Source organism: Diadema setosum, chromosome 16, assembly GCF_964275005.1.
Source record: "Diadema setosum chromosome 16, eeDiaSeto1, whole genome shotgun sequence".
Taxonomy (NCBI): Eukaryota; Metazoa; Echinodermata; class Echinoidea; order Diadematoida; family Diadematidae; genus Diadema; species Diadema setosum.
This window is the reverse complement of record NC_092700.1, coordinates 29,339,909-29,354,257: the sequence shown is the minus strand read 5'-3', so window position 1 is coordinate 29,354,257 and position 14,349 is coordinate 29,339,909. Positions and strand designations below refer to the sequence as shown.

Here is a 14,349-nt window from a genome sequence, read left to right as displayed (position 1 = left end):
TGAGTTCCATGATTAAAGACACAAGGGAAACAAAGCCCGCGAATTTGACACTAGGCAAATAAGGCCCATGAGTCCGACACCAGGCGAAAAAAAAAAGAAGAAGAAGAAGAAAAAAACGCCCATGGGTCCGACACTCATTACATCACCGGGCTTAATGTACGCGGTGTCATTTTTTTTTTTTTTTTTTGTGTGTGTGTGTGTACGTGTCTAGTTTTGAGCTCATGAGCTGTATGACTCATGGACCTTTTTTCCAATGCCGAGCTCGTGGGCCGTATGATTCGGGGGTGTCGGTCTCGTGGGATGACCCCGAATCTCTGAAATCGTTACCATTGTTCTTGTCAGAATTATGCTAATGAGAGCAATATCGTCAATTATGTTGGTAATATTAGTAAGGAAAATCAGTTGGCCACATGAACTTGAACTTGGAAAGAGAGAGAGACAGGGGGGATGTAAATGGATGTTGACAAGAATGATCACATTCAGTGTCCCATGAAACATTTGCATTCCGGTTGGCCAGTGAGCAGAACTGAAAAGGAAAATCATAATGACTACGAAATGTGAGGACAAAAAAAAAAGTATCAAAGCATGAAATCATTGGCATTTCAGTCTTTAAGAAGACTAGTATAGACGTGGGCCATGTAACCTGATTGCGAAGAAAGAAGATGAAAGTGAAAACTGACCTTATTTAGGACTTAATATCAGCACGCTTAATGACGAAGGAAGTGCGTCAATGACTGTCAATAACAGGATTGATAAACCGATAGAAGATAATCAATCATTTTCACAGATTGTTGTTGCATCAGTGTTATGAAAGGTCACTATATAGCGTATATGCTTTCTGGCACACTCAAGCATGTTTTGTTTTCTTTTAGATCGCTTACTCTTAGAGTTTTGTTCTCCATTGTGTTTTTTTTTTATTCTTCACGCAGAGGTTCCCATGGTCCGAATGCTGTATCTTAAATGATTTATTCATTTCAACTTTGCATAAACACTCGATAGAATCAGAGTGAATAAAATCACCTAACATTCGCATTGTCTTTGTCAACGGACACAAAGCACTTCACCACGCTCCACTCCATGTACCCTACCTCTGTTCCCTAAAGTATACCTCTCCGCCTTTACGTCTCAGGAACATGATGTACAAACTGGTATCTCAAAGTACTCCCTGCTTCCGCATTTGATGAATATATATATATATATATATATATATATATATATATATATATATACATATATATCTCAAGAGTAAAAACAGTGGTATAAACACCGCAGGAGCCAAAAAATTGGACTGACGTTTCGGTCAAAGACCTTTATTAAAGTAAGTCTGAACTCTTGATATCTATTTACTCCACACCGACGCAGAACTTTCATATTTTGATATATTATATATATATATATATATATATATATATATATATATATATACTTTAGTATGTGTTTGCCTGAGTGTGTCTTCTGTTGGCGATTGCAAACAGTCAGAATAGACAATGAGATAAAGTTGAAGATAAACAAGGGAATGTTGATGATGATGATGACAATGATGATGATGGGGATGATTGCAGGAAGAGAGAGAGAGAGACGAGTGAGGAAAACAAGGCGAAAAAAAGGAGAAAAAGTTGGAGAACATATAAACGAAGAAGGGAAAAGGAGAGAGAAAAGGAGAATACAGGAAGAATTTGGTGGAATAGAGAAAGAGATTGGATTAAATCAACTTGGAATTAAGAGATGATGAAGAGTATGTTTCCTTGTTTTAATATACACAAGGAAGATTGGTGGTCAAGATCGCTACTCTGGATTGTGCAGCTTTTATCCGTTCCAAGTCATAAATGTACACAAACCATAATCCGGGCGAGAGGATACAGTGTAAACATCGCGCAATCTCCCCAAAGGTCTACCGAACGAAGTAATAACGTATGATTACAGGTAGAGTATCAACACTGGTACATTAAAACAGCGGGACGAGCAGTTATCCCCCCCCCCCCCCTCGTCCCAATCTCGTGATTATCGAACAACCCTCAGATGACACGGGAAACGAAATGTTCACTTAAAGCCGAATACGGTGTCAGCTCTGGTCAAATCCAAGGGCAATATTCGAATTTATGGTCACGGTGTGGTGCCTCCTACGGGAAATGATAGAATATTCCGCCTACACTTGATCCTAGGACATCCTCATTATGAAGAAGGGTCATCGTGAGTTAAAATATCGTTCGTCATTTTCGGAGCGATTTTGGAAAAAAAAAATAAGTGATTCCGATACATATTTTTCGGAGGGTATTCGCCCCTATGTAAACATAAGACTTAGACTCTGGTATAATAGGCTTGGAAGTTTGAAAAAACGAGAATGGATGGATGGGGGGGGGGGGGGGGAATGGGATGAATAGAATCATCATACCATTTAAGATGGACAAAACACGTTCCTCCTCTCTTGATAAGCAGTTGTAATCACCAATAATTTGTATAAACTTAAAAAAAATACAGAATTACATTTTCTGGGCTGATGTCATAATAATAAATGCAAAAGATAACCTGAGAAGCATATGTTGGCATACTCAGGGAAATATAGACCTATCAATATCTTTTTGTTGCTTTGTCGTATTCACGTTGGTTTTGCTGTTCAAGTTGTGCATTCGAACGCAGCGATATTTGTAAATAATGTTTCATATGCCTAATATTTATCTCCTGTTTTTATGCACACTATATTTCTGTTCTTTAATTTTATTCCTAGATTGCAAGTTCTTTTCTCTTTTTTCTTTCTGTTTTATTTTCTCATCGTTTTGCTCTCCCACAATCGTCTTGTGTCCTTATTTCTCTCTTCCACTTCAATTTTATTTAGCACTGGATTCTTTTCTGTTTCTTCTTCTCCTTCCTCCTTCTTCTCTATTTCTCTCTTTCTTTCTTCTTCTTCTTTCGGGCCATCATATTATTTCACTTTTTCATCTTCCATTCTTTTTGTCTACTTCTTCGTATTCCTTCAATATATATATATATATATATATATATATATATATATATATATATATATATATTTCTCTCAAAATAGTTCTTTACATTGAACACAAAAGAACGTGAACAGACTCCCATCAACGATCAACGTCCCTGATACTGTGTTTTGTTTGTTTGTTGTTGCTGTTTTTTGCCAGAAAAAAACAAAACAACAAACTACCTGATTACCATGCATATAGATGTAAACCGATGATAAAAGATAGAACCTATGACAAGACACATAATACTATGATAGAATATAAAATATAGAATGAAGCAGCCACGATCCCATGATGGCAAACATGGCGGATCACAAAGATACAGAAACGGCGACATTATATAATGACAAGGTCGTGTTCCAGCTCAACATACATCATGAGTCATAACTTTTTTTTTTTTAAAGTATGGAAGCTATTCGATATTCGACTAATCGACAATATATTCTTGTCACGTGCTGACGGAAAGTCGCAATTCTCATGAATGGCTCATTGATACATCGCACTGTCAATAATCAGTTATCGCTTTCCCCCATTTTCCGTGCGGAAGCTGGGCACCGAATTGTCTCTCTATACGATAATCGCGCAGACACGTCAACGTCTCGCCGTCGTTAAACACAGTCTTAAAAATCTTAATTTAAGAAGACCCTCTCATTATTCTGCAATCCAGCTCCCAAATAATGCACTTTTATAACCAAAAGTATGTATAATTTCTCGTTCAGAAACGAGATCTTAATAACGGCGACTCTGTACGCAAATGCAGAAATAATTTGAGAATGACTAAAATGTTTTTGTTACTTCTTTGTGAGGAGGAAAGTGTTCAATTTCAGAACGCAAAAAAGAATGTCAACAACCTCGAATCCTAGGAAAAGTGTGCTTGCGTGTATGTGTGTGTGTGTGTGTGCGTGTGCGTGTTTGTTTATCTATTCACGTATTATTATTATTTTTTTTTTGCTTGATTGTTAAGAATGTGTAGTTCAGTGAACTTGTATATTAACCCTGTAAAGCCCAAGCTATTTTGACCCTTCCCAGGCCCAAGGGGGGCACATTGTGCCCCCTATATAACTCTATTATTGTTTGATGTTTCATCGTCATATTTGGCACATGGGTAGAGCAACTCATACTCTACATGACCGCATACTTGAATTTTTTCAAGGTCACCCATAGAGGGCGCCATTCTTCTTTCAATAAAGTACAGGCCACCTTGTGGTGTATCAGCGTACTGGTGTGGTGCTAGGTGCAGCCATGCATGTACAGTGCATTTCAAAACGTTTGCTCATGAAGACACATATGTACAGTGCTAGTTAAAATGTGCTGCTAAAAACTGCTCCTGCCCTCTAGCGGAGCTGGAGATGTTTCACCTCTTCCTTGAACATTAAAGGAGAGGTGCAATTGATGGCTTGGTCTGGTAGGCTGTTCCATAGTCGTGTTGTGTCCGGAATAAAACTTCTCTGGTAGATGAGTGTACGTGCATGAGGAATGTTCAGCATCTGGGAGTGGCCCCTGCGGGTCCTGGGATTCGTGGATTGTATTGGATGGGATGTCTACAAGAGAGTTCATAACACAATACATCATGTAGACCTTCGCTTGAGCTCTACGTTCCTGGAGTGAGGGCCAGCCCAATTTATGAAGCATGTCGGTGACACTGCTTGTTCGTTGGTAATCCTGAAACACAAAGCGGGCATAACGGCGTGGTACCATCTCCAACCCGTTGATATTGACCTGTGTAAAAGGGTCCCGTATTATGCTGGCATACTCCATGATTGGTCTCAGGAGGGTCAGGTAGCACAGCACTTTGATCTTTCTTGGACATGCATGGATGTTTCTTTGAAGAAAGGCACTGGTGGAGTTGGCCTTCTTGGCAACTTGATTGATATGGTGGTTCCAGCTAAGGTTGTTCTGAATGTGAATACCAAGGTATTTGGCTGTGTTGGTGTTTGCCAGTGGCTGGCCATGGATGTTGTATGAATTAAGAAGTGGTTTCCTCTTGTTGGTGAGGTGAAGCACTTTGCACTTGTTTGGGTTGAACTGCATTAACCAGTCGGTCTCCCAGCACTGTAGGGCATCAAGGTTTTGCTGTAATATGCGGGCATCTGCTTCTGACTTGATTGTTTTATAAATCATGCAATCATCCGCAAATAACCTCACAGTGCAGTCGGTGGATAGACACTCAGGCAAATCGTTAATAAACAGAAGGAACAGCAATGGCCCTATGGCACTTCCTTGGGGTACCCCTGAAGCAACGTTGACAGAGCTCGAGATGGAACCTTCGAGGATCACCCTTTGTGTTCTGTTGTGGAGGAAGTCAGCAAGCCAGTTGTGGAGTGTTCCCCTTATGCCGTAGTAATCAAGCTTGTAGAGAAGTCTGGAGTGAGGCACCTTGTCAAATGCTTTTGAAAAGTCAAGCAGTATGACATCAATCTGCTCTCTATTATCAATACCCTTTGCAAGGTCATGGATTGCTAGGGTGAGCTGGGATGTGCAAGATCTTCTTTCGAAATCCATGCTGGACATCTGACAAGATGGTGTGTATGTCGAGATGGTCCATGATGTTACTGTGAATGATGTGTTCAAGCATCTTACAGGTTACTGATGTCAGTGAGATGGGCCTGTAGTTGGAGGGATCATGTCGGTCACCTGATTTAAAGACCGGAGATATATTTGCTGCTTTCCAGTCAAGAGGAATCTTGCCTTGATCAAGAGATGCTTGAAAAAATATGGTAAGGATTGGTGTCAATTCTTTGGCTAATTTCTTCAGAAGTCTGGTAGGATTTTCATCAGGACCAGTGGCCTTATGGGGATCAAGTTCGGACAAGAGCTTAAAAATACCAGCGGGGAGACTGAAATGTTTCCCATGCTTGGATATGGACTTCTATCCTTGTAAGGGATCGTATATATATCTTCATTCGTGTTAAAGACAGAGGAAAACTGTTGATTCAAGACATTGGCCTTTTGCATGCTGTCAAGCTGCAAGGATCCACTTGGTGATTTTAGGGCAGCAACTCCACTCGAATCACAGCGTTTGCTATTGATGTACTGCCAGAAACTTTTTGGGTTGCTGGTTGATTGTGGACTGATTATGTCAGTCAAGTACTCATTCAAGGCCCTCTTGCAAGCTACTCTTGATTGTTTCTTCAGCACATGGTATCTTTCACTGTCTTTAATATTGCCACTGTTTCGAGCCCTGACAAAGCTACGCTTCTTACGTCGGGACAGACGCTTGACATCTGTATTAATCCATGGCTGATTAAACCGTGTTGACGTCATCTTGGAGGGGACGTTTCCATGAAGTATGTTTGTCAGATTGATCTTTATATCTGACCACATGTCTTCAACAGAACTCTGGGCATCAAATTGGGATGTGAAGGTTGTCTGGTAGGATACACATGCTTCTTTCATAGTTTGAATATTCATCTGTTTCCAGAGATAAATCTTTCTTCTAACATATTTACGTCTGTTGATGGAGATTGACGATTCCACAGAGACTATGTCGTGGTCTCCAATTCCAGGTAAGGCTGCACACTTGCTCACTAATGATGGTCGGTTTGTGAGGAAAAGGTCTAAACAGGTGTTAAATCTAGTTGGAAAATCAACTGTTTGGTGCAAGCAGCAGTTCTGGAGCATTTCAAGAAAGCGGTGGCTGATTGCAGATGGGTACTGGTTTCTCTCAGTGGTCTGAGTCTCCCAGTTGATGTCTGGCAGATTGAGATAACCTCCTAACCAGAGTACAGCATTGGGGTGTTGGGAGTGTATCTTTTCTATCACGTTGCAGACCATGTCCATGTATTCAGTACCGGATGAAGGAGGGCGGTAGATGACACCTACAAGAAGGTACTTATTTCCGGTTACGGGTATCTTAACAAGTATTGCCTCTACTGCTTCTTCAACAGACAGCTGCTCAAAAATGATGTTTTCCTTAAGGGCTATTAGGACTCCACCATAGCCATCAGACCTATCTCTCCGGACGATAGTATAACCATCAGGAAAGAGCTCAGAGCTGGTGATGTTTTCTTTAAGCCATGTTTCAGTTCCCAAGACGATATCTGGTTTGGTAGAATCCAAGACGTCCCCTATTTCCGCCTTCTTATTTCTGACACTTTGAAAATTCATGTTCAGAACTCTGAGGTTTTGCTTTACTTTGTTGACTCTCCCAGTCTTCCGCTTGGTAATAATAGGGGATGAAGAAGCGATAGGATGACCAGGACTATAGTGAAGCGAGGACGTTTGGTCGGTAAATCCATCTGAATTATTGTCATCAGCTGAACAATCAAACTGGTTACTTGTATTAGCCTGAAAGGAGGTGAACAAACTGCTAGAAAATTGAGGCATGCCACAGGTGATGCAACACCATGACACATCAGAGTTACCTAAAGCTTCATAAACAGGAGTAGACATTAGCATGCAGTCAGCGTGGTACCATTCTTGACAATTGTCACAAGCGACTCCCCTCTGCTTCCACGTGACTTGGCGATAGCAAATCTGGCAGGAGTCTTTCACTCGGGGGCCAGGATTAAGTTCAACATCGCAGAATTTGTGATAAGAAGTACGCTCAAATAAATCAAACACTTTCCTTTACATCTGTGATCAGAAGGGCATACTCGAGCTTGGGTGGTGGCATTTTGAGAAATAATGCGAAATGCATAATATGCACTAACACTAAGTTCATTGCAGTGAGGTAGGATGTGGTTTCTTTCTGGAGTCTGTTGGCATGAGCGTGATCTACTTGAGTACACATGATGTACATGTAGGACAAGACGAGGGCGTGCTTCAGAAGAAGGTGGAAAAAATACTTCATTGCTGCAAGTGATATTTGATATCGTTGAAACAAGGAGGGAGTAGTATAAACACAAATTCTTCAAGTTTGTCATTTTCTATCACGTAGCTTGAAGACAGCAGACTCTATCCAATATCAAAATAAAACTTCCTATAAAATCGAGGTAACGATGTTGTGAGTCCAATATAGCTTGGTTGCTTTGCCTTTGGTGTGTTCCAACAACTTGTTATAAATTTGCATGTACCGGTATCTTGTATGTAAGAAGGGTTCAAAATGGCTGCTCACATACCTGTAAACATTCACATGTGTGTGTGTGTCCACAAACCTGCAGGACCCAGCAGCGTGGGGTTGTATAGCTTTGCAGTGCAGTAACCGGTGGTATTCAAGAAGATGAAGGGTGGCAATGAAGTTGAATAGAGTTGAATACAATAGGACCTAATTCACCAACATGAGTAGGCCTATTGTATACCATGCAAGTAAGATTAAAGTAGGCCCTACTCAGTACTACTTTGAACTAGTCAAATGAAGTCACAATAAAACTATAAAATTGATGATGTACTTGCGAGTTTGAAATGAACAGCAGTATACGGTTAGCTTGGTATTCCCATCATCATGCAATCCGTAGACCCGTATACCGGTAATGCACTATATGTAGCCTCCTCATCATGTACATGGTTGAACATGAAGGTGTGTACACAAATTGGCGTGGATGGGACTGTAGACTTCACAGTGCTGACAAGATGAAGGGTGGCGGTAGAGTTGAATGCTGCATTTGGTGCTAAATATCACCACAAAATTACTCACATTACACATTCACCAAAATATAAAGAAATACATAGGAAATATGCTAAAAACATGATTTTTCTGTATAATTTCTTTATCCCCAGTTTATATGTCTGATCATGGACCAATATTTTTCATATTTGCCACAAATGATGTGTAAGTCAAAGCTCATTTTTTGTTATGGTTGAAATTTCTAAAGGTAACCACATGGGGGCGCTATTCATAACAAAATAAAGAAATACATTATGAGACCTGTGATGTATTGTTTGGGATAGGTACATGCATAGTTATCATATTTCATATTTCATATTCCCATAATATTCCCATAATATTGGAATGCAGACTGGAATGCAGATTGATAATGTGATCAACAAATGATATTAGAGGTATAACATGGGTGAATGAATCAAAATGACACAAAATAGAACAGCAATCTTTGGAAAATACTGTTATTTTCAAGTATCTCTTTTATGTCTATTGTTTTATGCCGTTGTCATAGAAAAACAAAGGAAATAATAGGAAAAACATTTCAGGGCCATAATTACTTCACATTTTGCTTCTTCAGCAAATTTCAGCCAAGAAATGCCTATTTCATACATTATAATATTGTTAATTGAAATTGGAACAGAAAAATACGCAAAATCTGACTGACATGGTTGTCAGTTTATGGTTGCCATGGCAATCAGCAATGTCAAATATAGCTAACTTATATATCAAAATGTTCGGAATAAGATTTTTGGAAAAGTCACCAAATTTGGGTAAGATTGGATTAAGAGCGAAGGAGTGGCGAATGAAAATCTTGTAGGGGGGCACAATGTGCCCCCCCCCCCCTTGGGCTTTATAGGGTTAAAGTGCCAGCAAGTACACATCGGCGAACCGGGTAAAATAATGTATACAATACTCTTTCGAATTGCTGAATGGAACACGTCTGCGACAAAGCAAGGCACCGGTATATGATACAAAAAAAAAAGTCACTGCTCAGAGGTACCAACGGTAAAACACATGATATTCCGTTGACAATCATAAAAATTACACAAACTCGACATGGCTTTATGTTATGTAGGAAAATGCGGAAGGCCTTTACTCAGATCTAAATTGAACCACCTCATTGATAAGATGCCTAAAAACCAGATGATGTGAAATCGGGACAATTTTTTTATATCATGAAAAAACAAGAAGTGAACAAACAAAGAAACACACACAAAACATAAAAACACATAATATGTGCACGATTCTTTTTTTCTTTTGTTTGTTAACGTTGCAATTTCACTAGTACATACGTGCTAGGACAAGCAAATCAGGAATAATTAATGAATCGTTCCATCAATCATGGAACTACTCCTTCCACAAACACTGGGTCTGATTACTTGGTCAACTTCATCAGTGACGAGGCGGAGCACAGTCTTCTGCCCAGTCGTTCTTCTGAAAATGCTATTCTATACACACTCCTTATCGCAGAAAGTCCCTTCATCAGCATGATCAGCACATAGCATTCGTTAAATGGGTTTATTACATTGTAATTAACTGCCAAGAACTCACAAAATCTTCCGCAAATTGAAAACACATACACACATGCTAAAAGTGAAAAAGACTTTTAAATCAACAACAGCAACAACAACAAAAACAACAAGAAAAACAGCAACAGCAACAACAACAACAACAACAACAACGACAACAACAACAACTGTTAGGAGTTGTGGTATTCTTAAATAGCCAGTTTGTAACCCGCCCGGGACTTGTGAACTCTGTTTGAACAGTTCTGAATAAACATATGGGATTGTGTATAAATAATTCCCTCAATTTACAAACAATTGTTATTAACGTTTACATTGCTTGATGTAAACTTAAATTATTTAGAATATAATGCTTAAAAATCAAATACTTGAAATGATATTTTTCAAGTCTCGAGAAAAAAAAAGGAATTATATAACCCCTTTCGAATTACATATTGTCTCAAGTATTGATGGTCGAGTAAATTAATCTGAGCGGAATAAGAACAAAAGTGTCAAATGCGCTTCGTTTTCTGCATAGAGGCTGTTGAGAAGTTTGTCTTTAAAAGGCAAATAGGCTTGATAAATAACATACTGTTATTATCATTTATATTGTCATGCTTTTATAATCACCATCATATTTTCGTTATCGATATGATTATCATCGTTAACATTTTGATTATTGTTATCATCACTACTGTTTTATTACTATTATAATTACTATCATCATCATTATAATTTTCCAGGGGTGGGGAGAACAAGGAAAAGAAGAAGAAGAAGAAGAAGAAGAAGAAGAAGAAGAAGAAGAAGAAGAAGAATTAATGAGAATATTTCAACTTGCTGTCAACGGAGAGAGTAACACCAGACGAAAATCGTTTCTCAAGCGGGAATTGTGTCCTGATCCGATGAGCGACATTCTAGAGAAGGAGGTTAGTCCCGATCTTCCCTTGCGCGGGAAAGACAATATCATAATAATACTCTGCATACGATCGTCGGCAGAATGTGGTGTACTACATGCAGATGCAATAATATGTTTCACTCCCCGCGTCAAGGTCACCTTCGTTAGCAAAGCCGGAGACCTGATAACGACCAATCGAATTAATTTCCTTGTCAAATTCACCTAATTTGCCGATTATCATTCTCTCTTTTGCTCTGTTTCATACACACACACACGCACGCACACACACACACTATTGATTTACAGCATGACAATATTTTTCATTCTTCGATTTTGATAACATGGAGACCTTGGTAGAAGTTTAATAGGCTTTTAATCAGCATCCGACAGCTCGCTTGTTTGATGCACCTCAACTAGTTTTCACCGATCACCATTTTAAAGGGGTGGTACAGTATCGGTGGAGATGAGAATTGGGCTTTTAACTTTTTGCGAGATACCAAGAAAACACTTATGAAATAGTACAGAGCTAACCATTTTAAGAGGAATTCAAAGTTTATTTGATGAAAATCGGGTTGGGAATGGCTGAGACATCCAAAAACAAAGCGATCATAATAAAGTGTGGGTCCCACACTTATTCCAATCGCTCTGTTTTGGATATCTCAGCCATTTCAAAACCATTTTTCACTAAATAAATATTGAATTCCTCATGGAATTTCATGCTCTTTCATATTTCATAAGATGTTTCTCATTATCTCACAAAAAAATGTTAGAAACTTGAAATTAGGTCTCAACCAAAACTATACGATCCCTTTAAGAGACCTCATCATATATATCATAATGATACGTGGGTGGGGTGATGAGGACGGGGGGGGGGGGGTAAAGAGGGGTACAAGAAATACTTCAGCTTTTCATTCACTCCATGTCCTCCCCATCAATAAAATTTATTCCGGTATAGCATGAATGCTCTCTAGAGAGAGAGAGAAAAAAGAAAAACAAAAACGGCTGGCAGATTTTTGCAGAAAAACGACCAAAAGTTAATATGAATTACCTGTCATGTACTAACAATAGAACCACCTATATCATTCATTTCTTTTGTGCGACACTGTTTAGGTTGCAATCGTTTCCGAAATGAATGTACCATATATCTATCTCTACAATGGAAAAGGGGACACCAGAACACGTTCCCAGTCAGTACACCCAAACCATGTCAAATTACAACATGGTTCATGTGTCTAGTTTTGAATAACATGCAATTCCATGATGAGTAGGGATTTGTGCAAATCAACCGTAGCAAGTTCGGCGGTATCGACCTCATTCTTTTTTACATTGCTTTATGTGTGAGGAGATGAAACAATGGAATGGTAGCGAATTCACTGGGGCACGTGGAGGGATCTAGTTGAGAATGAGGAAAAAAAAAATAAAGGACAAGTTCAACAGAAGATTGTGCTGCTTGGTATGAAAGCAGGAAAAAAAAGTCAGATACAAAAGCAGGTTGACAAAGGAATGAAAAAAAAAATCAGACTTTTTTTTATAACACAAAAGTTATGTAAATTGTGAAAGTTTATTACTAGAGCAGATAGGCCGAAAAATTGTGCAAATTTGACTAAAGCATGAAACTTTCACCAGTATTAGTACATGTTATGAGATTCATTTTAAGATCGGGAGGTAAGTCTGAATTGACCTCTGATGACCTCCAAAGTTCAATGACCTAAAAATTTGATGAAAATAGATATTTTGCGTCATTGATGAATGTTAAAAAGGTAATGATGTACTAAAAACTAATTTTTAGTTACAGTGGAATTGTCTTCATGTTCCGTAGAACCCTGCCAGGTTTCTACCTTTGACCTCTGATGACCTCCAGAGGTCAATGACCTCAAAATATCAGAATATTGATATTTTGTCGTTGATTAATGATAAACACGGCAATGATGTACTAAAACCATGTTTTTTTTTGTTTGTTTTTTTGTTTGTTTGATTGTTTTGTTCTTTTTTTTTTTACAGTGGAATTGCCTCCCTCGATCCTGGACAGGTTTCTACCTTTGACCTCTGTTGATCTCCAGAGGTCAATGACCTCAAATTATCAGAATTTTGATATTTGGTGCAATTGGTTGATGATAAACATGATAACGATGTCTTAAAAATTCATTTCGGTTACAACTGAATCACTTTCCTATTCCTCAGATCAAGGGAAATTATTTACATGTCTCTGCCTTTGAACTCCTAGGACTGTGACAGGTCAATGACCTCAAAATATCAGAATATTGATATTTGACGTATATTCAATGGTTAACTGTATACCTGGTGTGCAATCACGCTTATGCTATTAGCATTTATGCTACAATAGAAGTGTCTTCTCATTCCACAAAACACTGGTCCAACTTTGACATCTAAGGACAATGTGAGCTCAGAATTTTAGAATATCAAAATTTGTGTAGGATTACAATTATTGATGTTTGGCTTCATTGGTTTAATCCTAAAAGTTTAATCATTTACAAATCACGCCTTGACGTTATAATCAAAGCATGTATGCATATTCCACAGAGCATTGGTTCATAGTAAAAGGTCTCAGGAATGTGAGCGGTAAATTACTTCAGAAATGAAGCTTACGTGTCTTCAGTGATGGCAGTGACCTCAAATACCGTATGTCCCCCCCCCAAAAAAAAAAAAATACAACGGGACCCTTCGCAATGATATCTTTAAAAATATCGAATCAATCTAAATACAAATTCAGGGTATGAAACTGTAAGTCATAGCCCACATCTTACAGGAAACCCCATTCGATTTGCTTCAGTGGTCAAAGAGAAATTAGGAATTTTGTAGAGGATGTCAGGAATCTCTTCCCTCCAAGTTCTATTGTATTCACACACAAGATTATCGAAGTGCTAAACTTGGAAGAATCAAACTCATGACATGCTTTGAAACAATCCACATCTCTGTGACCGCTTAACCAAATCGAATGGGGTTTACTTCAACATAGAGCTAAAATTTTATATTTTAAGACCCTGGAGTAGCATTTAGACAATTTAATCATATTGGGTGTTATCAATGCGAAAATCTGTTGGTAATTTTTATAGACTGTATAGAATTTATATTTGGGTTAGTTATGCAGCCTAGCTTGCATGAAATTATGAGCAACATTATCAAATTTGAACTGGACAAAATTTGTACGCTTAAACATGGAAAGTGGGGAGAGGAGTACCATATTTTGGGTTGATGCTTAATAGTATGTGAACAGGCATATGGCAAAGTCCCTTGAACTAGATGAAAGGGTGAAAGATTCTAACCAGAAAACAACAGGCCCACCTCATCAGGTGTACGTCACAAGTCAAACAACTCAAGAGTAGTACAGCCCATGAGTTACGCAGCTCACGAGTCGTACATCCTGTGACCTAAACACTAGATGAACAAGGTCCATGAACTCGACAT

The 14,349-nt window shown here is 38.7% G+C and overlaps 1 protein-coding gene across 1 annotated transcript; it reads right to left on the bottom strand.

Annotated features, from left to right (window-relative positions):
• Positions 1-4,295: 4,295 nt before the first annotated feature.
• Positions 4,296-7,088, bottom strand: LOC140239795 (uncharacterized). The gene is made up of 2 exons (XM_072319613.1): positions 6,431-7,088; positions 4,296-5,533 (listed from the first exon to the last, which is right to left on the bottom strand). Exons 1-2 carry the CDS (start codon positions 7,086-7,088, stop codon positions 4,296-4,298), a joined length of 1,896 nt encoding a protein of 631 aa, XP_072175714.1.
• Positions 7,089-14,349: the final 7,261 nt, after the last annotated feature.

What these genes read in the sequence shown, in the direction of transcription:
- LOC140239795 (XM_072319613.1), bottom strand. Translation starts at nt 7,088, where the DNA reads ATGAATTTTCAAAGTGTCAGAAATAAGAAGGCGGAAATAGGGGACGTC. An exon ending in GTCAATCTCCATCAACAGAC is followed by an intron (nt 5,534 to 6,430) that starts GTAAATATGTTA and finishes CATCATTCACAG; the next exon opens with TAACATCATGGACCATCTCG.